The sequence below is a fragment of the Trichomonas vaginalis genome, chromosome IV (genome assembly GCF_026262505.1).
Source record: "Trichomonas vaginalis G3 chromosome IV, whole genome shotgun sequence".
NCBI classification, from domain to species: Eukaryota; Parabasalia; order Trichomonadida; family Trichomonadidae; genus Trichomonas; species Trichomonas vaginalis.
In genome coordinates this window covers 11886414-11905718 of record NC_067206.1, presented here as the reverse complement: position 1 = coordinate 11905718, position 19305 = coordinate 11886414, and the positions used below count along the sequence as shown (strand labels likewise).

The 19305-nt window shown below is 34.5% G+C and overlaps 10 protein-coding genes across 10 annotated transcripts, besides 7 other annotated features; 6 read left to right on the top strand and 4 right to left on the bottom strand.

Moving 5' to 3' along the window:
- Positions 1-24: 24 nt before the first annotated feature.
- TVAGG3_0074900 (uncharacterized protein) lies at positions 25-237 on the top strand (the record flags this gene model as incomplete). Its single annotated transcript, XM_001285674.1, has 1 exon — positions 25-237. The coding sequence occupies one exon, from the start codon at positions 25-27 to the stop codon at positions 235-237; it is 213 nt and encodes a 70-aa protein (XP_001285675.1).
- A 1114-nt stretch (positions 238-1351) lies between these two features.
- On the bottom strand, positions 1352-1927 carry TVAGG3_0074890 (uncharacterized protein; the record flags this gene model as incomplete). Its single annotated transcript, XM_051221854.1, has 1 exon — positions 1352-1927. The coding sequence occupies one exon, from the start codon at positions 1925-1927 to the stop codon at positions 1352-1354; it is 576 nt and encodes a 191-aa protein (XP_051106840.1).
- A 95-nt stretch (positions 1928-2022) lies between these two features.
- TVAGG3_0074880 (uncharacterized protein) lies at positions 2023-2362 on the bottom strand (the record flags this gene model as incomplete). The annotated part of the gene is made up of 1 exon (XM_051221853.1): positions 2023-2362. A coding segment is annotated over one exon (340 nt), but the record flags the coding sequence as incomplete, so codon positions are not given.
- A 399-nt stretch (positions 2363-2761) lies between these two features.
- On the top strand, positions 2762-3164 carry TVAGG3_0074870 (uncharacterized protein; the record flags this gene model as incomplete). Its single annotated transcript, XM_051221852.1, has 1 exon — positions 2762-3164. A coding segment is annotated over one exon (403 nt), but the record flags the coding sequence as incomplete, so codon positions are not given.
- Positions 3165-3627: 463 nt separating this feature from the next.
- TVAGG3_0074860 (uncharacterized protein) lies at positions 3628-3858 on the top strand (the record flags this gene model as incomplete). The annotated part of the gene is made up of 1 exon (XM_051221851.1): positions 3628-3858. The coding sequence occupies one exon, from the start codon at positions 3628-3630 to the stop codon at positions 3856-3858; it is 231 nt and encodes a 76-aa protein (XP_051106837.1).
- A 15-nt stretch (positions 3859-3873) lies between these two features.
- Positions 3874-14274: a mobile genetic element.
- Positions 5906-6786, bottom strand: TVAGG3_0074850 (keratin-associated protein family; the record flags this gene model as incomplete). Its single annotated transcript, XM_051221850.1, has 1 exon — positions 5906-6786. A coding segment is annotated over one exon (881 nt), but the record flags the coding sequence as incomplete, so codon positions are not given.
- On the top strand, positions 9141-10084 carry TVAGG3_0074840 (organellar and viral DNA polymerase type B; the record flags this gene model as incomplete). Its single annotated transcript, XM_051221849.1, has 1 exon — positions 9141-10084. A coding segment is annotated over one exon (944 nt), but the record flags the coding sequence as incomplete, so codon positions are not given.
- On the top strand, positions 11451-11810 carry TVAGG3_0074830 (organellar and viral DNA polymerase type B; the record flags this gene model as incomplete). The annotated part of the gene is made up of 1 exon (XM_051221848.1): positions 11451-11810. The coding sequence occupies one exon, from the start codon at positions 11451-11453 to the stop codon at positions 11808-11810; it is 360 nt and encodes a 119-aa protein (XP_051106834.1).
- On the top strand, positions 12547-14235 carry TVAGG3_0074820 (uncharacterized protein; the record flags this gene model as incomplete). Its single annotated transcript, XM_051221847.1, has 1 exon — positions 12547-14235. One exon carries the CDS (start codon positions 12547-12549, stop codon positions 14233-14235), a length of 1689 nt encoding a protein of 562 aa, XP_051106833.1.
- A 554-nt stretch (positions 14275-14828) lies between the features above and the next one.
- Positions 14829-16419: a mobile genetic element.
- Positions 16420-16477: a mobile genetic element.
- Positions 16478-16511: a terminal%2Cinverted (terminal inverted repeat of MuDR-4N1_TV transposon ID:TVAGG3_0074780).
- Positions 16478-17223: a mobile genetic element.
- Positions 17195-17223: a terminal%2Cinverted (terminal inverted repeat of MuDR-4N1_TV transposon ID:TVAGG3_0074780).
- Positions 17224-17850: a mobile genetic element.
- Positions 17851-18198: 348 nt separating this feature from the next.
- On the bottom strand, positions 18199-18998 carry TVAGG3_0074760 (UBA-like family; the record flags this gene model as incomplete). The annotated part of the gene is made up of 1 exon (XM_001299008.1): positions 18247-18798. One exon carries the CDS (start codon positions 18796-18798, stop codon positions 18247-18249), a length of 552 nt encoding a protein of 183 aa, XP_001299009.1.
- Positions 18999-19305: the final 307 nt, after the last annotated feature.

Below are 19305 nucleotides of genomic sequence, written 5' to 3'. Positions count from 1 at the left end.
GTGGTCATGACACTTTTTAAGTTAATGGGCTACGAAGAAGACATAGCTTATGTGAAGAGTTCAATGAACTTCTTAACGAACGCTGTTGTTGTATTCTTTTGTATAAACTTGTTCATTGTTCTCTTGGTCATGCTCCTTTTTTTCTGCGAAGTCCACGGAATGATCAACCGCGATCTCCCAGGAGAGAGATACAGAGGACGCAATACAGATGCAGCAGACCTACTCAAACCCAATTAATAAACACTTATTTTTATTACCATATAAATGATTTTTACCAAACCTCCTTTACCTTTCATAGGTAATAAGTCGAAGATCAGGAAAGATCTTATCGACATACTCAAAGACATCAAAGGGGATTCTGTCTTCGTTGACCTCTTTGGTGGTTCTCTCTATATCTCTCATCTGTTGCATATTATGTTCCCAAAAGCAACGATCATAGCTAACGACTATGATAACTACGTTGATAGACTGAAACACATTCATGACACGAATGAAATACTTAAGGAACTTAAGGAGAGAATAAATGTTAAGCCAGATGAGAAAATTCCTACTGATCAGAAAGAGATCGTCAGAGAAGTTATAAGTAAAGCTCCATACATAGACTGGGATACATTATGTTCACGTCTTCTCTATTCTGGAGCATACAAATACTATGATCTTGACACATTAATGAAGAAAGTGTTATACCTCAGATATACTAACTTATTTGGTGAAAACATAGATGACTATCTTGAAGGTTTAACTATTGTTCATAAAGATTGGAGAATACTCTTCAATGAGTATAAAGATCTTCCCAATGTTTTCTTTATATGTGATCCTCCATACTTCCATACTTATTCTATACAGTATGGAGATGAATGGACTCTTAAAGATACTGTAGAAACCTTTGATGTCCTTAATTATCCATCTATTTACTTCAGTAGTGATAAATCTTATACAGAAGAACTTATAGAGATATTGACAAAAAGATATGGAGAGAAATTTCCTATGAGAAAGCATGTTATAGATAGAGGTTTAATTAATCCTAACACTCAGAAAAATAATGAAGTAATATATGTCACTTTTTCTGTTAATGGAGAAGAGAAAGATCAAGAAGATAATAGTTGATGAGGGAACTGAAGAAGCGACGACATTCATCTTTGACGACGGAAAGCTCACATTCGTTGTCGATAAAAATGGACAACACTTACACAAAAGAAAGAGACCAAGAAAATTTTTAGATCTCCCAAAAGCTAGGAAACCAAAGGAACCATTTCCAGTACCAGCCGTCCAAGAACCAGAGAGACTTTTGATACCAAAACCTGTGGTTGACAAATATGATCCAGATCAGTTCTTCCCAAAAATACCAAAGTTAGAATAAAAACTCCTTTATTTCTTTAGTATTATATAATAAGTCTATTAGTAAGCTCTGTTCTCGTTCTGTTCTGGTATTTTGACGTCTTTTCATGGTCTCGCATAATAAGATCATGAACTTTTTCTTGAGATACTCGAAGAGCTGAGGTAAGTTATCATATTCTGGATATGTAGGAAGCATCCCTGCTATCGTAAGTGTTGTATCAATAAGGATTGGACTTATATCGGAAAAGTCGAGATCTGGAGTAGAATAAGAAGGTAAGTCTCTTACATGTAGGTAGTCATTATATGCTTTACGCATGAGACTGAGTTTCTGGAGCACAACTATGAGACTTTGGTTCTGACGTTCAAGTTTGCTTAAAGTTCTCTCCAAGCTTCTGTAATAAACGTCAACCTCTGTAAGAGCAGATATTTTTGCATTGATCTCGGAGATCTTTTCTTGAACTTCACCAAGTTTGACCTTAACTGACGTTTGAGCTCCCATCATGTTTTCATCAAGGTCATTCTCTATGTCATCAATGATATCTTCCCATGAAGTCATGTTTTCATCATTGATCTTAACGTGAACACTCATGAAAAAAATGTCATGTAAAGTATAAATGTCAGATTTTTACTCTTGAGCTTCTTCTCTCTGGATTGACTCGTCTGTAGGGCTTAATGTGCCATCACGTTCGACCAGAAGGTTCTGCTCAGGTCTGTCAAGGAGCTGTCTGTAGGTCGTGAAGGTTTCAACGAGTCCTTGGTAAGGAGTTTGGAGATCAACATCGACCCATGGGTGTTTGCGTAAGAAAGCAGCAAGGCTTTCACGCTTGGAGTCAATGACATCTTTCTTATTGGTTAATCCTTCTTCAAAGCTTAGGATTACTCCTGCAGTTGATTCAAGTCTTTGGATCTGGCGTCTGGAAACCTTGGTGAGTTGTCTTATCCTCTCGTTTCCAAATACATGCAGGAGATATGCAGAAATTACTTCATTAAGTTCGATTAAACAAATTGGATGAAGATCAGTCATGGCTTTTGTAAAGCAATCTTTTGTAAAGCTGTCTTTTGTAAAGCAGACTTTTGTAAAGCAATCTTTTGTAAAGCAATCTTTTGTAAAGCAGACTTTTGTAAAGCAATCTTTTGTCAAGACGTCTTTTGTAAAGCAGACTTTTGTAAAGCAATCTTTTGTCAAGACGTCTTTTGTAAAGCAAAAGTATTCAATTTTGTGAGAAAATGCTTTTGTAAAGCAGTCTTTTGTAAAGCTGTCTTTTGTCAAGACGTCTTTTGTAAAGCTGTCTTTTGTAAAGCTGTCTTTTGTAAAGCAGTCTTTTGTAAAGCTGTCTTTTGTAAAGCTGTCTTTTGTAAAGCTGTCTTTTGTAAAGCTGTCTTTTGTAAAGCAGTCTTTTGTAAAGACATAACCGACGACCGAATGTCCCAAGATGGTACAACACCAGCTCCAGCATCACCAACACTAGATATGATGGCAATGATGATGCAGATGATGCAACAGCAAACCCAGCTTATACAGCAAATGCAGGAAAAGAAAACTTTCAATAAACCTGCAAAGAACTCACAAGATCTTGAAGCTGGACTCAATGCTCTCAGGAACGACTACAAGAGAGAGCAGATGACGTTTAGGAAGAAGGGTGATGAAGATTATGAGAATGATCCGATCGAGGAAGACGAGATCAAGTCCACTGCATCCACAAAGACCCTCCAGGATGAAAGAGATGATGAGGGATTCCTTACCAAGTCTCAAAGACTCTTTGTCCTTGAGTTCTTCACGATCTCTGCCTTGAGATCTATGAGGAATTGGAAGGGTCGCGTTCCAAGTGGCTCAAACAAGCGCGAACTACTCATGACCGCAGTACCGCTCACTAAGACAAAAGTCCAGCTCATGGACTTTATCCTTTCCGCTTGTCCCGACGAGATCTAAGATCTGATCAGAGTAAAAACTTACATTTATGAGCTAAGCTCAGTAATAATTAGTTGTTTATTCTTTCTTCTCATACTTCTGTGCAAGGTTTCCACGGAAGAACTCAAGCAACATTTGGATCTTTCCAAGCTTTCGACCTTCTTTTTCGAGGTCATCCTGGTAAGTTCGGAATGCGTCAACGTGTGAGCTCGCATAGAATGCAGCAACAACAACCTCTTCTGCACCTTCTTTGCTGTCAAGTGGCATGAACTCGAATCCTTCCATTCGACCAAATAAAAGTGACAAAAATGTCAATGAGACCCACTCGTTGCATAGATGCTAAACCTGGTCCGAAGATGCAAAAGTTCTTCAGAACACTCATGTCTGACCAGAGGGAGTACGGTCATGAAGAGGTCATACAGATCTTCGATCAGTGTGTACCAAAACCTGAGAATCCAGACGAACTCTTCATGAAAATTTACTTGCTTCAATGGAGAGATGAGAGAACAGATATGAAACTCAGACCAATACCAATCTTTCTAGGTTTCTGCAATTACCTAGAACAAGCATACCAGATTAAAGGGTCTGACACCATCTTCCTCCAAAAATAAACTTTATCGTTTATAACATTCAGGATCTACATCTATTTCTTCTGCTTCATCCTCAATGTCGATCTCTTCGACAGGTTTGATAGCAGCTTTGAGTAAGTTCTTACCCATTGTCTTAAGTTCAACTGGGTTATATTCTTTGTCTTTACTCTTTGTTGATTTCGTGAGATCTACATATAAACAATAACTTTTAGTCTTGTCAAGGTTTATTCTCGCTGAGAAATGGTCAGGAATGTTTATAGCTATCTTTTCAAACTTGAGTAAATTAGCTAAACCTTCATTTGTGTATTTCTGCTTATCGACAAAGATCATGATCGGACTTGCACTATAACCATACTTTCCTTGACATAATGTTTGTGGTAAGCATATAAGTAGTCTCTTTGCTGTTTTATTTTGCTTCTTCACTTCATCTACAAACTGTTGGATCTTAAAGAACTTTATATGATGTTCAGACATCTTTATATACCCGATAAAAAGTTCAGATAAAAAAATAATTAGCTATATTTTTATTAGTGCATAAATGAGTCTTTCTTTGAGATTTTCTGATGAAGATCTAACTTTGGTAAGATCTTTAAAAGATGATGAAAACATTCTTTCTGTCATTGATGAAGAAAAGAAATACTTCAGTAATGATGTAAAAATAGAGCTACTCATTCATACTGAGAAACAGTTTGTGATCGTGATCTTGAGTTAACCAACTCGTATCCAAGCGTGCATTGTTATATAAGGAGGCATATAATCTTTTCCATTACCTGCTGGGTCTGTAATGCCAGCTACAACATGTGTATGATTTCCTGCAGTTCCACAGAAAATACCTGTGCTTGAATCTACTGGGTCACTTGAAATATCATATCTATGCATTCCCTGTCTATCCGAACCTGCTGCAAGATTTGTATAACCTCTTTTTGTCATTGAATGTGAATGGTTTCCTTCCACAGATGTTCTTCCACTGAACCTATGCATATGTGAAGGAAGGTTTTCAATACCTATTTTCTTTGAACCTCCCATCTTCATTGACTGCGTATTAGTGTAGAATGGAAAACTGTCAACTATTTCATACCATCTACCACCAAATAAAGTGTTTGGATTTATTGGATTCATAGACGTATAAACAGCTCCTATAGGATATATTAAATCATATATGCTCATAGCTCTATAAACATATTCTAAAGAACTTATGTCATTAAATACCATTTGGAATGTATCTCCCGGATGAAATGTTGCATTTGTTCCACTTTTATAATGTAATGTTAGTTCAATAGAATTATCCAAGAAAAATTCAAAAGTATCTGGTTGAAGACCTCTAACAAATTCAAATGGAGTTGCTGGTTCACCATTTATAATTTCTGTTGTAAATGTCATTTTATCTGGTTTCCAAAATTTCTTTGTTAGTTCTGCATCCACATAAGTTTTGTCAGCTTTCTTATCTAACATTGTTGGTAGCTCATGTGTTTCAAAGTTTCTGACATGACCTTCAATGTTCGTACATTTACTATCTAAACTATTAAGTGTATCTCTTACACTAGTGCTTGGATTCTCTAAAGGTGCACTTGAGCCTAAAGTATAGTTCAAGATAATGTCATCAGCTCTTATTTTCTTGATTTGAACTGGTTGGTCATTATCAGCTCCTATTTTATTGATTATAACAGGTTTGTCTTCTCTTGAACGAATTGATTTAACTGTCAAAGGTTCAGTGAACTCATTATTTTTCAAAGGAATCAATGTTGTATTGATGTTTTCACCATTAATATATACTTCTTTTGCATCAATACCAGATGGGAATGAAACTCTTTCATTAACTTTAACTGTTGTACCATCACCTGGGTACATATCTTTCTCTGGACCTTTGATTGTCTTAAGTATGACAGACTGTGATAAAGTATATTCTTTAGATGCAACTTTACGTATCTCTTCGTCAACATAACTTTTGTCAGCTTTGTCTGCAATCTTAAGTGCAGTTCTTCCTCCATTATTTTTGTTCTCCTCAACTTTCTTCGCTAATTCAGCAAGAATGAGATAAAGATAATCAGTAAGGTCATCAGTACCAGACATATTAATATTATTGTTCTTTCTTGATGTATTAGCAACTTTCACTAAGGTCACAAAATCAGGGTACAAAGTACTTAACGTAGAAATGATTGTTTTTGGTCCAGGATCTTTCTCTTCTTCATCATTAGCATCACGTGGCATTGGAATTGGTTCCAAAGGTCCAGTCACATCAAAACTCTCAAGTTCCATATAACCTTCATTTCTGAATCTTTCTATATGAGTTATCTTCTGGAAACTTGTTTTAGTCTTTTCAACTAAATTTTTTATTCCATCCACAAAACCTCCTTTATGATTTGGACCAAGATTACCCAGAGTGTCAAGAACAGTATCTATACCTTCTTGACTTTCAACAAAAGCCCAAAGAGCATTTATTTGACTCTGGAGTGATATCCATGAGGCTGCAGTAGCACCGGCGTTTGCTATGGCAAAGATGAATGATAAAGGGTTGAACTTAAGACCAGATTCTTTATCTTTGACAATTTCAACGAAGTCATTGATATTTTTCTTCAAGTATTCCTTAGTCAGAAGAACTCCATCGCCAGCTATACCAGTTGCTTTTGTCTTTCCTTTAACATCAAATGTGATTGGTTTCTTCAATAAAATAACTTCTGGTGTTGTACTGATGCTATCATTAGTGGAGAAAAATTCTCCGACATGACTTGCTAAGTATTCTTTCGTCAATAATGTTCCATCACCAACAATACCAGTTGCTTTTGGACCATCTTCTGTGAATGTCAATGGTTTCTTTAACATAACTTTATCTAAGTATATTGCAATACCACTATTTTGTACTTGTTCATGACCTAATATATAAGCAAATGCTGCGTTTAAAGCATTATACAATGTATCTTCTTTAAATGTTAATTGACTGTTTTCAATCATTGGTATATTGAACAGTGTAGACCTTGGGTCAAAATGAACTCCATGGTCAATCGATAATAACCGTTTAACATGATATATTATAGTCTCTAATGCTTCATTAATATTTACCTCACGAGTTTCTTGCAAACCATTACTCGCCATACATGAAAACATATAATCTCTATCAGTTGTGAAGAATGGAGCATCTAAGTAATTATTCTCTACTTTTGTCACACGATTCTGTAACGCTTGAAGGTATTGATTTAAGTCTGTTTCAACAATTGTACCATCTGGTTGCTCGATAGGTAATATACCAGGACCGATGGTAATGTCTTCATCAGCACCTTCTTTATGTATGACTAAAGCATTATCAGTAATTCTGAGAGTATATTCTTTATATTGAAGTACGCTAGACTTATAACATTCATATGCATATGGAACAACACTCATTCTTTTACTACATATAAAAATGATGTATTATCTACAATCGACTGATCCTAATAACTACGGGACAATACAGTTTCAAGCAGATCCTAACATGGGGCATCCAAGTAAGATAAAGATGAGAGTAAAAAGTGTCAGTACTATGGCGAACTTTATTGTTTGTGACGAAACAGATTATTTTGTCTTACAGTTAGACGAAGATGGAGAAGAAAAGGTGTGTACATTTAAGTCAGCTCTTTCATTTGATATGGATACTATTGTATCAAAACTACAAGAGATTGTAACAAAACAGTTTGATTATTATAACAAGAAAAAAGGTCAACATAATGTAACAGTTTCACTGAGTGCTACGAATCAACTTATATTTACGTCACAGGACAAAGGACATAAAGTCTATTTAAAAGATGCTTCACATAGAGCAAATCTTATTTTAGGTGCATATGGAATAGAACTACCTATTGTACATAATTATTATCTACAAATGCCAAAACCACCTATGCTCAACTTCGGGTATCAGTTATACCTTCGTTCATCAATGTCTGTCATCTCTGGGTTCAATAATATTGACCAAGTTGATGATCGAAGAAAGATCATGTACAGATCTACATGTTATAACATCAATGAGTTCTGGATATCTGGTAAACCACTTATATGTAAGGAATCCTCACCATGGATAGATGCATTTCCATGGGAACTAACTAATGTTACGTTTACCTTAGTTGACTTCCAAGATCAGCCTGTTCGATTATTGTCACCAATGTTTATGGTGATAGAGATTAAACCAGATAAGCCAGAAGTTAGAGAAACCAATGATGTCAGTGATGATGATACAGAATCTTCGTACGATTATGATTACGATGACGATTAAAAAAAAATAACGTATATTTTTTTATCGGTTATAAAAGACCAACATGCTCAATGCTATAAAAGGATTAGTTAATAACCTTTCACCAGAAGATAAGAAAGGTATGCTTGATATGTTTGGGATCAAAATGCCTAAGAAAGCTAAAGACATTACCAATAAATTAGCTCTGGCAATTAAGAATCAAGGAGGTACAGGAAGTGTAGCAGATATTTTCAAGAATGCTAAGAGCTTCTATGATGACTACAATGGTATCATGAATGTTCCAGCTTCAAATTCCCCAGTTGCTTTAGATCACGATCAGAGATCTCATAATAGAGCGTTAATGGAGATGCAACCAATATACTCAGACCCTCCACCAAAGATTGATGAGAGCGAATTAGCATACAAAGAAATACAGAATGCCTTTTACGTTGTTAAGAACATTAATGGTCAAAAACTTCCTGATGAGAAATGGTTAGACCCAATAACTAAAGCAGGAGAAAGATTCATTATGTTTAACATTGACCAATACAGTCCAAGAGGAAAAGATTACTTCAACAAGATGTTTCCAAGAGTTATGGCAAAGTTCATTGGACAGATAGACCTTTTCAAACAGAAGTGGACATTCTATTACGACTTTGATGAGAAGAGAAACATTTTGCGTCATTTGAACATCAATACAATGGGATCATTAGTTCATCAGTTACTTAATGAAGCTCCAATAGCAGAAGTACAAGAATTAGCATCTAAAGTCCTTGAATCAAACTATGACTTCTTCCTTTGTAGTATTCCTTCGTTAAGGAAGATCGAGATCTTTGACTATACAGCTTATTCAGATGTTGATGCTTCTGCTTTGAGAAAAGGAACGTACACACCATATAAACTCACAGCTGAAGAACAAGTTATGTTAGATACGATGAGAGCAGCAGGTCAAGAAAAGATCGCACTCAAGATCATCAAACAAAACCATTCAAAGAAGAGAAACAGGTCACGTAATGGTCAGCTTTGGACATGGACATGCAAATTACCTATTAACTTAGAGAGGTATCAGATCTTCAACGAACTTAATGCAGAGACAGCAAAGAAGATGATGAAAGATTCATGTTTCATCTACGCTTGTATTCAAGCTGGTGTTGACGAAGCAACAATTAATCATATGAGGGAAATCATTCGTGTCAAAGATTTTCCAATGTCAAAGATTAAGGTTATTGCCAAAGAAACAGGAATAAGGTTCCATGTCATCAAATACAACGAGAAGTATTCAAATCATTCATATACTTATGAACCAGATGAAGAACCAAAGATGACAGTAGAACTTTTATTAATGTATGACCACTACATGTTGAACGAAAAGCTTCCAATAAGTTCAATGTTCATCAAGAACTATGAAGATGTTTGTAAGTTGTGCAAGGATTGGACTTTAGAGAAGAAGATGTTAGTTAACAGAAGATATGAAACAAGGTATGCAATTAACTCAAAGTTAGTTACACCACTTGCAAAAGTCATTGAACTCTTGTTTGCTAACAATTATTTCGAACCAATTAGAACAGGAGAACTTTGCACATACTTCACAACGATGTATAATGAGAACCTTGAAGAAATGATTGACCTCACATACAATGAGCGTTATTGCGCAAGGATGAAGAAAGATTGGAGTTCAGAGACGAAGAAAGACATGAAGTTCCCAAGAGAACATGTTTTCTTTGCTGACTTCGAAGCATCAACTGATGGAAACATTCACAAAGCATACAACATTTGTTTCATGGAAGATGACGATGATGGTTATACATCAATTTGGGGAAGTGACTGTGCGTCAAAATTCCTCGAAGCTTTACCAGATAAGAGTTTAGTTTATTTCCACAACTTATCGTACGATGTCACTTTTCTCATGTCTCAGTTAGAAGAGATTACAGGAACTCCAATCATCAAAGGTTCACAAACGATGCAGATACAAGGAAAGTACAAAGGAAAACTTCTCTGCTTCAAAGACTCTTATGCAATCATCTCAACTAAGTTGGAAAGATTCCCTGAAATGTTTCACCTCACTAGTGGTGAAAAAGAAGTTTTCCCATATAATTACTACACGGAAGAGTTAGTTAATACAACTAAAGTTGGTAACATCGATGATGCCATGAATCATGTCAAAGATATTGAAGCTTTTAATGAGAACATTGAGAAGATTGAAGATTGCAAGATTGATGATGAACACTTTGACATGGAAGTTTATTCGTCATTCTATTGCGGTCAAGATGTACGCATTTTACGAGATGGCTTTCTTAAGTTCCGCAATGACCTCATGACTGAGTTTGAAATAGATGCTTATGATTATGTTTCAATAAGTTCTATCTCAAACAAACTCTTTGAGAAGAGAGTATATTGGAAGAACGGTAATCTCTTTGATCTTGCAGGAAAACCTCGTGAATATATTTCCAAGTGTATTCAAGGAGGAAGATGCATGCTAGCTGAGAACAAGAAGCAATACAATGAAGGAGAACTCATCACTGACTTCGATGCTGTATCATTGTATCCATCAGCAATTGCTAGACTTTACTGTTTAGAAGGAATTCCAAAAGTTATGACAGAAGAGATGAAGAGCAGTGAATACTTGTTGGAGCATCTCTTTGATGATGACCAAGCTGAACCAACAAAGGAAAAGTTCATCTCAGGATTTTACTGTCAGATCGAGATCTTGTCGATCGGTAAGAACTCAGCATTCCCATTGATTGTCGTCAATCCTGACATCAACCCTGACTTACATGTTGCCAGAAGTTCCAATACATGCTGCAAGATGTTCGTAGACCACATTACGCTTCAAGATCTGATCAAGTTCCAAGAGATCTCATGCAAAGTCATTGATGGATACTATTATGATGGAAAAAGGGACATGACAATAAGGAATGAAGTTAAGAAGCTCTTCGAATTACGTGCTAAGTATAAGAAGGAAGGTAATCCGATACAAGAGATCATCAAACTTCTTTTGAACAGTATCTATGGTAAGACGATATTAAAGCCCATTGACAAAAAGATTCGTTTCATCAAGGACAATAAGCTCACTGACTATATCATTAAGAACTATAATGACATACAGACAATAGAGTTCATCCCCGATTCCGAACTTTCATGTGTAAAGTCATTTAAACCTATCGTTCGTCACTTTAACTATTGTCCATTAGGTGTTTCAATCCTTTCTATGTCCAAACGAATCATGAATGAAGTATTCTTCACAGCAGAAGATTTGGGCTTGAAGTTGTTCTATCAGGATACAGATAGTTTACACTTGTATGAGAAGGACTTAGATAAGTTAGCAGAAGAATACAAGAGAAGGTATAACAGAGAACTCATTGGAAAAGCACTGGGTCAATTTCATTCAGACTTTGCAGAGATTACTGCAGGACATATGTCTAAGGCACAAAGATCTATATTCGTTGGAAAGAAGACTTACCTCGACGAATTAACCAATGACCTCAAGGAAATTGCTTTCCACTGTCGAATGAAGGGAATCACACAGGACGTAATTGCACTTACTGCAAACCAAATGTTCCCAGATGCGATACAAGTACATTATGACGAGAAGAAAGGTTTGTTCTTCCCTGAGAAAGTTGGGGAAAAATATAGCATCGTGGAATTGTACAAATCTCTTTATGAAGGTGATGAGATAACCTTTGACTTGTGCATTGGTTCGAAACCATGCTTCAACAAAAATAAGGACTTCACTATTTCAACGAAGTCATCTTTTGAACGTAAGTTAAAGTTCTAAACACTTACTTATTATTTTTCTTAGCTTCTTCCTCTTCTCTCAATTTCTTTGCAATCATTCGTGGATTCTTTGCGCGTCCAGCTGCTAATGCAGCTAATTGTTTCTCTGTGAGTTTACGCTTTGGTTTAGCTGGTTTCTCTTCTTGTGTTTGTTCTTTTGGTTTGAGTTCATTAAGTATTTCTTCACGAAGTTCATTCTTGAGTGCTTCTCTGTCGAAAGTATTCTCAGTCATTTTGTTAGGAGTAAAAAATTTTATTAGGATAGAAATGACGTCAAAACTTTCACCAAGTGAAAAGCAATCAATCATATTGAATGAAGCTAAAGGAATACAACATCCATTATATTATGTTTGTCATATGAAGAATGGTTCAGTTCAAGTTAGAAAGAGAAAGGCACCATTGAATTCACCAGCTCCTGCCCCAGCTCCTGTTGTTCAAGAAGCTCCTAAAGTTGATGAGAAGAAAGAAGAAGAACAAGCATATACTAATAAAATGTTGTTAGAGATGATGACAAAGATATTAGAACGTAACAGTGTAGTTAATGAACCAAACATGGACCCAATTGAACGTGAGAAGGAAACTAAAGAGAATCAAGAATATGTTCAATCAATGGAAGAGAAAAGAATACACTTCGATGATGAACCAGAGCCTGAACCAGAACCTCCTAAACCTCAGCCACAAATAAGACGAATAATCCCAAGAATAAGAAGATTGTAAATTTTTTATAGCTGAGAAAGATGTTGAACGATAACCTCAATACATACAGTATTGCTGATTCCATCAGACAAGTAAGATATTATTTCGATCAAGTTGATGGGGCAGTTCCTATTGGAGATACTAACCATAGATATGTCCCAACAAAAGTGCCAGCTATGCCGACAAATACTATTGATAACGGTTATATTACATTTAACATATCACCACCTGGTGAGAACATGATTGACTTATATAATACGTTCATTAGTGGTTATGTCGATGGTGAGTGCATAATTACAACAGAAACTGAACCAGCTGATGAAAAAGTTCCTAAATATGATGGTGAAGTATATAAAGAAAGAGCTGTTGAGACAGCTCCTACAGGATCAAATGTTACAGCAATTAAAGCAATTGATACTAAATATGCTGGTGGCAAATCATGTGCACATCTTCCAGCAATTTGGTTGGGATACATTGATTCATTCTATGCTGTTGAATCATATCAATTAATCGCTAATGGTAAAAGTGTTTATACACAAGATAATGCTAGAGAAGAAGGTTACATTACTTCTACTGCATCTACAACAGAAGCTATTAAGAAAGTTGATGTATTTAGTAAGGCTAGACATAAAGATGTTTTCAATAGATGTGATACAGTTCGTTCTGGACAGATTATTGAGTTCAATAAACCAATTAGTGGTGCAACTACATTAAAGTTCCACATACCAATCAAGATTGACCTAAGAAGATTCCTAATACTTAATAACATTAGATTCCTTCCAGCGTTTGCTGGTAACTTACAACTTAAGGTTAAGTTCAGTATTGCTGGTATGGTTTGGACACCATTAAGTTATCAGGATATTCTACCATTACCGAACATGCAAGCCAATGTTACAAGCTATATTCCAATCACTAATCACTTCACTCCTATCTATGAAGGTATCAAAGTTATTGATACTGTAACTTGGAATGCCGATAAGAGTACGATATCATTTGGTACCAAGTTTATTAAGTTCACTAAGAAGAATGCAAACTTCTTTGAAATGATTACATACTGTAACTCATTCTCTTTGGACCCTAACATCTATAGTGATTTGGTGACAAGATATTCGGCAAAGACTCTAAACTTCCCAATCAAAAGAATTGACTGCATTACTATGGATGGTTCAATGGCTAAAGGTGAAGGAACTCCTTGTACATTCACGGCAGCATTTACTCCATTATATGTGAACACCATTTATACACTATTTAAGAAAACACCTAATTATAACACTACCTATGAAAATCCATTGTTTGAACAAATTCAATTGAACTGTGGAGCATATGGTAACATACCCGCTGAGGCTCAAGCATCTAATGATCCAATCTTCTATGAGATGCAGGCAAATGCCACTAACAATAATAACGATACTGTTGGCTTCAACTATGATGTCATGAGGTCTATCACAACCACATCAGTCCCTCAATTTGGAATCGAGTCAAATGACTTAGGTCATTACCTATGTGGATTCCCTTGCGAAACTGATTATACATTCCAACAGGGTCAGTTATCTAATTCACCTATTACATATAAGCTTACAGTTAAGCCAACAGCAGAGTCTATTAAATATACTGAGAAACCAGTGTTATGCTTCTTACGTCACGTTTGCCTCTCCATACAGATTAAACAGGTGGGACCACCTATCGTACTTCTCGACGATTATGATTTATCAGCCCCTGCTAGTGAATAAAGGTTAGTTTACATATGAACGTTTATTTTTACACATATATGCGTACATATGCGCGCCCGTATGGTGTCAGTTTTCTGTCACTTTTTTCATTGTGTCGGTGACTGTAGCTGTAGGCTACAGGCGAACGCACAATGTATACTGTACTGGTGTCAATTAATTAAAACAATTTTAATAGTTATTATTTAGTGCGAATAAGTGCAAACTCATAAATGAATAACTTAATAGTAGAAATGAATTATCTGATATAAATCTCACATTTTGTCCATCAGAAATACTTTAATTGCATACGCATAACTATTAGTAATACGTCTGGAGTGTCAATTAATAACAATCCCACAACAAGTAAAATTCAGATTTTTATTAAACTTATTTTTTCCTAAAAGTTTTCTCAAATTATATATATACATATGTGGATAAAATAATAGTAATATTGTAAAAAATTAGATAATTTTTTTTATTTGAGAACCTCTCAAAAGTTCATTCAATTTATCAATTGTTTCAGTTTGATGTATATTCATTTCTGGAGCCTAAAACTTTAGCAATCATGACAATATCATATTCTCTTTCTAACTACGCAATGTAAGGGTATCCTTAAAAATGAAATGATGCAAAATTTACGAAAACCGTTCGAAAATTGAATCAAAAATGAAAAGTAATACTTAAATGAGGAATTCTTTGAGATATTGGTCTTAGATTGAATGTAGCGTTATTCTTATATAGAATATATATTCATATCATCGGAAATATGATAAAAGCATATAATAAATGTCAAAAAGTGAACAAATAAGCAAAGATATTTTTTAAAAAACAATGAAAAGTAATACTTAAATGAGGAATTCTTTGAGATATTGGTCTTAGATTGAATGTAGCGTCACAAAATTCACAAAATTAATTTACTATCAATTTTATTCATTTTTTAAAATGGCTGACGACAGTCTGTATCAACTAACTCAACTAGTCAAGCATAATGATTATTCTTCGGATTCATTAAATCAACTTTATCAATGCATAAGTACAATGACAGAAAGATCAATTGGATGCTTGAATTGGGATAAATTTTTCAAAAAAATCACAGTGACTGATGAAGTTCTTTTACATTTTTTAGCATCCGTTTTAAACATTGAAAAGATATCAGAATGTTTCAAGGATTCTATTTTTTATCACAATATTAATCTTGAAAAATTCAGTAATTTAACTGAAACAGAACAACAAACAATTTTTAAATTCCTACAAAGCGGATAAATTTACATATTACATAATGTGCTCACAAATTGTAAAATCAAACTGGAACAATTTATCCCAAACTTTAGTTAATATTGCAAATCAATATTTGCCATTTTTAGATGAAGAAAAGCAAATATATATATTTACTGAAATAACTGGCAATTATCAAAATTTTGAAATTTCAGTTGCAAACTTGTTACTTTTTTATGAAAACAATGAAGAAAAATTAAGCAACTGTTTTAATTTAACATTGTTCCAGCAAATTTATTCCAAAAATGGAATCGAGCAAATGATATTTTTTGCTGCAAATACAATTTGTTGCAATAACACTTCTATCAATTTTTACAATCTCCTTGAAATTGAAGAAATGAATCCATTTGATTTTTTTTATTTCTCAATTCAATATAAAGAGATATTAAATTGCGATGATTTTCCAAAAGTTACAGAAGTAATCACAGGTTTAATCTCAGCTTCAAATATTAATGCTATTATGCGAATTTGCCAAAAAATTTTGGATAAAATTACATTTTATAAATGTAATTATTGCCATATTACCTCAATATGGAATTTTATCACAAATGCAGCAATAATTCTTCCTGATGAAGATTTATTAATCAAATTATTAAAATTCATAGAAAAAACAGAAAAAGCAACAGATGAATTATTCGAACCGGAGAATGATTTGGGTTTCTATGAATATTTAAATTCGATTTTCTCAGATATTACATCTGCGAGAAATAAGCAATTTCTCTTGGAATTTCTAAATACCCATGAAGATGACTTCACTTATGATCAAACATTGTGAGGTCATTTTTGATCAACAAATTAATTGAAATTCCGATCAAAAAAAAATTCACAAATTGGATCAAAAAAATCGAATCTCAAGTTAAAAATAAAAAATTTCTACATTTTATCAAATTTAGATTTTTTTTCAAATCATGCGAATTGATTGAATAATTGGAGAAAGGACAAACTATCCAGTGTCACTTTTCAAAGGAATAAAAAAATAATAAAGATGGGGAACAGGACAAATTTGCCACACGGCACTTTTTTAGAAAATTTAATGGAGCGGAGCGATACTCTGCTGCAGGAGCCCCAAGGCTCCCAATCATTACGAAAGGGAGCCTCAGGGCTCCTGAGAATCCATCAGCAGAGGCCTTTTCATTTGGCCTCTGCTGATCAAAGATTCGGCGAAGCCATTCTTCGTCTCAGGAGTCCCAAGGCTCCCAATCATTACGAAAGGGAGCCTCAGGGCTCCTGAGAATCCATCAGCAGAGGCCTTTTCATTTGGCCTCTGCTGATCAAAGATTCGGCGAAGCCATTCTTCGTCTCAGGAGTCCCAAGGCTCCCAATCATTACGAAAGGGAGCCTCAGGGCTCCTGAGAATCCATCAGCAGAGGCCTTTTCATTTGGCCTCTGCTGATCAAAGATTCGGCGAAGCCATTCTTCGTCTCAGGAGTCCCAAGGCTCCCAATCATTACGAAAGGGAGCCTCAGGGCTCCTGAGAATCCATCAGCAGAGGCCTTTTCATTTGGCCTCTGCTGATCAAAGATTCGGCGAAGCCATTCTTCGTCTCAGTATTGAGCATTCACTCTTGGAACCTTGGAGCTCTTGTGTAGTGCATGAAAACTCCAAGATTCTAGCATAAAACATATATCATAGACATAATTTCTTCAAATATAATTTAAGGTTATTTTAAAAAATTAGAAAAGCGTAATTTAAGGTTATTGAAAAAGTGACACCTGGCAAATTTGTCCCGCACTCGAATAATTGCATATTTTATCCCATGCATCTAGAAGTATGTGTAATATTTTTGCTTTCATCAAGAAATTGTCGAATTTGATCTTAATTTTTTTTGAAAAATATACTTTTAGAAAAGAAATAGTGATTGAATAGCTGCCCATGCTGTAAAAGGGTTATTTTTACAAGTAAAAAAATTGTTATTTTTCGAGCAAGTCGAGGCTTTTTTACCATCTTATTTTTGAAAAATTTACGAAAAATTATATCTGAAAAAACACTTCATTTTGATATCTTACAATGATAAAATACCAATGTTGCTGGGATATAATAGCTACACCTGGACATCTACTACATTAATGCGTATGACAGGTAAAGTTGATTTCAAAAATATAGCCTGGAAAGATTACAATAAATCAACGATAATTCAAAAAAATTTCTTATAAGTTAACATAATAAAAATTTAATTTTTATATTGCTTGTATTATACTTAAGTATATAATATATTTAAATCTTAGAATGAAAATTCGGGACGCCCTAGCTATTCAATTTTCCCTTAGGACGCCCATAAACCTCTCAAAAATGTGATGTAAATATCACAATTTTGAGAAATTTACACTAGGACGCCTTAGGACGCCAACCCCCTTTTTTACCATTTATTTGCATAGTTCTTATTTTTACCGAAAATCAAAGAGATTGGTTCATCAAAGTAATGAATTTTCTATACAAATGGAATGTGACTGCTACATTTAGAGCAGGCCTTGATACATCTCAAGAATTATATCTCGAGAGCAATAAAAATCTCTCGAAACAATGGACTTAAATACTATTAAAGCTGTCCCATAGATCAAGTAATAGATGTTTTTGCCCATCGTCAAATATAATTTGCATTTTCTAATGCCAATTGATTGAATACGATCTTAATTGTTCGACAGTGATTGCTCATAGTTTTTATCTGCTTTCTAAGCATCAGAATGAAAATATTAGAAATTTTATTAAAAAAAATCGACTATAAATGGAGAAATACTACGAATAACATACAAATTTTACTTATTTAATATATTGAGACAAAATATTATCTGCAATTTGTTCATCATAGCCAGTTGCTAGATAAACATCTCTAATAGTTTCAACTATTCCATATTTCTTAAAAAGTCGTGTTAATTCGGCTTGTTCTCTAGTAGAAAGCTGTTCCAGCCATTCTTTCGGAATCCGATTAATTTGTGACGGATTTTGATTGTTTGAATTTGGTTTCAATGCATTATTCGATTTTGATGACTCTAAGCTTCCATCACCAAGTGAATCTTCGTCTATTAGCAAGCACGCGTCAACAAAATTGTAATTTGCTAGCCTAAGAGCGCGTACTGCAGTTTCCTGTGAAACACCAATTTCTAGAACGTTTTCAACAAGCTCTTGCATATTTGGTGGATCATCATATAATTTATTTTCATCATAATGAAAGTTATTCTCATCATTATGGTTAGGAAACATCTGGTTGTAATAATATGTAGTTCTCGGTGGTAATAATACTCTATTATCTTTCATATCTTCCTCATCACTATCAGAATCAGAATGTTTGTCATTCTTAGATGCAGGATCCATTATAATGCATTCGTTTATAGATAAATATATTTCCGAAATTGTTGTTTTTTTCATCTACTTCGATTTCTGAATCAAAATTTAAAGTAAATTCGGAGCGTTGGATGTTAAATTCGTTCACTATGATGTCTTCGATATCTTTAATTGTTTCATCTCCTCTCACCTCCAAAACATAAGTTTTAGATTCTGAGAGGAGATAAATCAACATTTTTTTAGGAAAAATTGCCAGGATTTTTTGTGTTTATAATCGATTGGCAAATCTAGAGTATATACCTTTTATAATAGATATAGATTTTGTAAATTTTTGTAAATTTTGTAAAACAATGCTAAAGCATCATCATCTTCTTCAGCAGGATAACTTAAAATTACAAGAGCAGAATAGGTATCTTGAACTTCTTGTTAAAGATGCCGAAGAAAAAGTTAAAGAAATCTCAAGTACACTGCAGAAAGGACTTGTTAATGTTATGCCTTCTGTAACTGTATGCAATGATCTTCTCGAAATATCAAAAG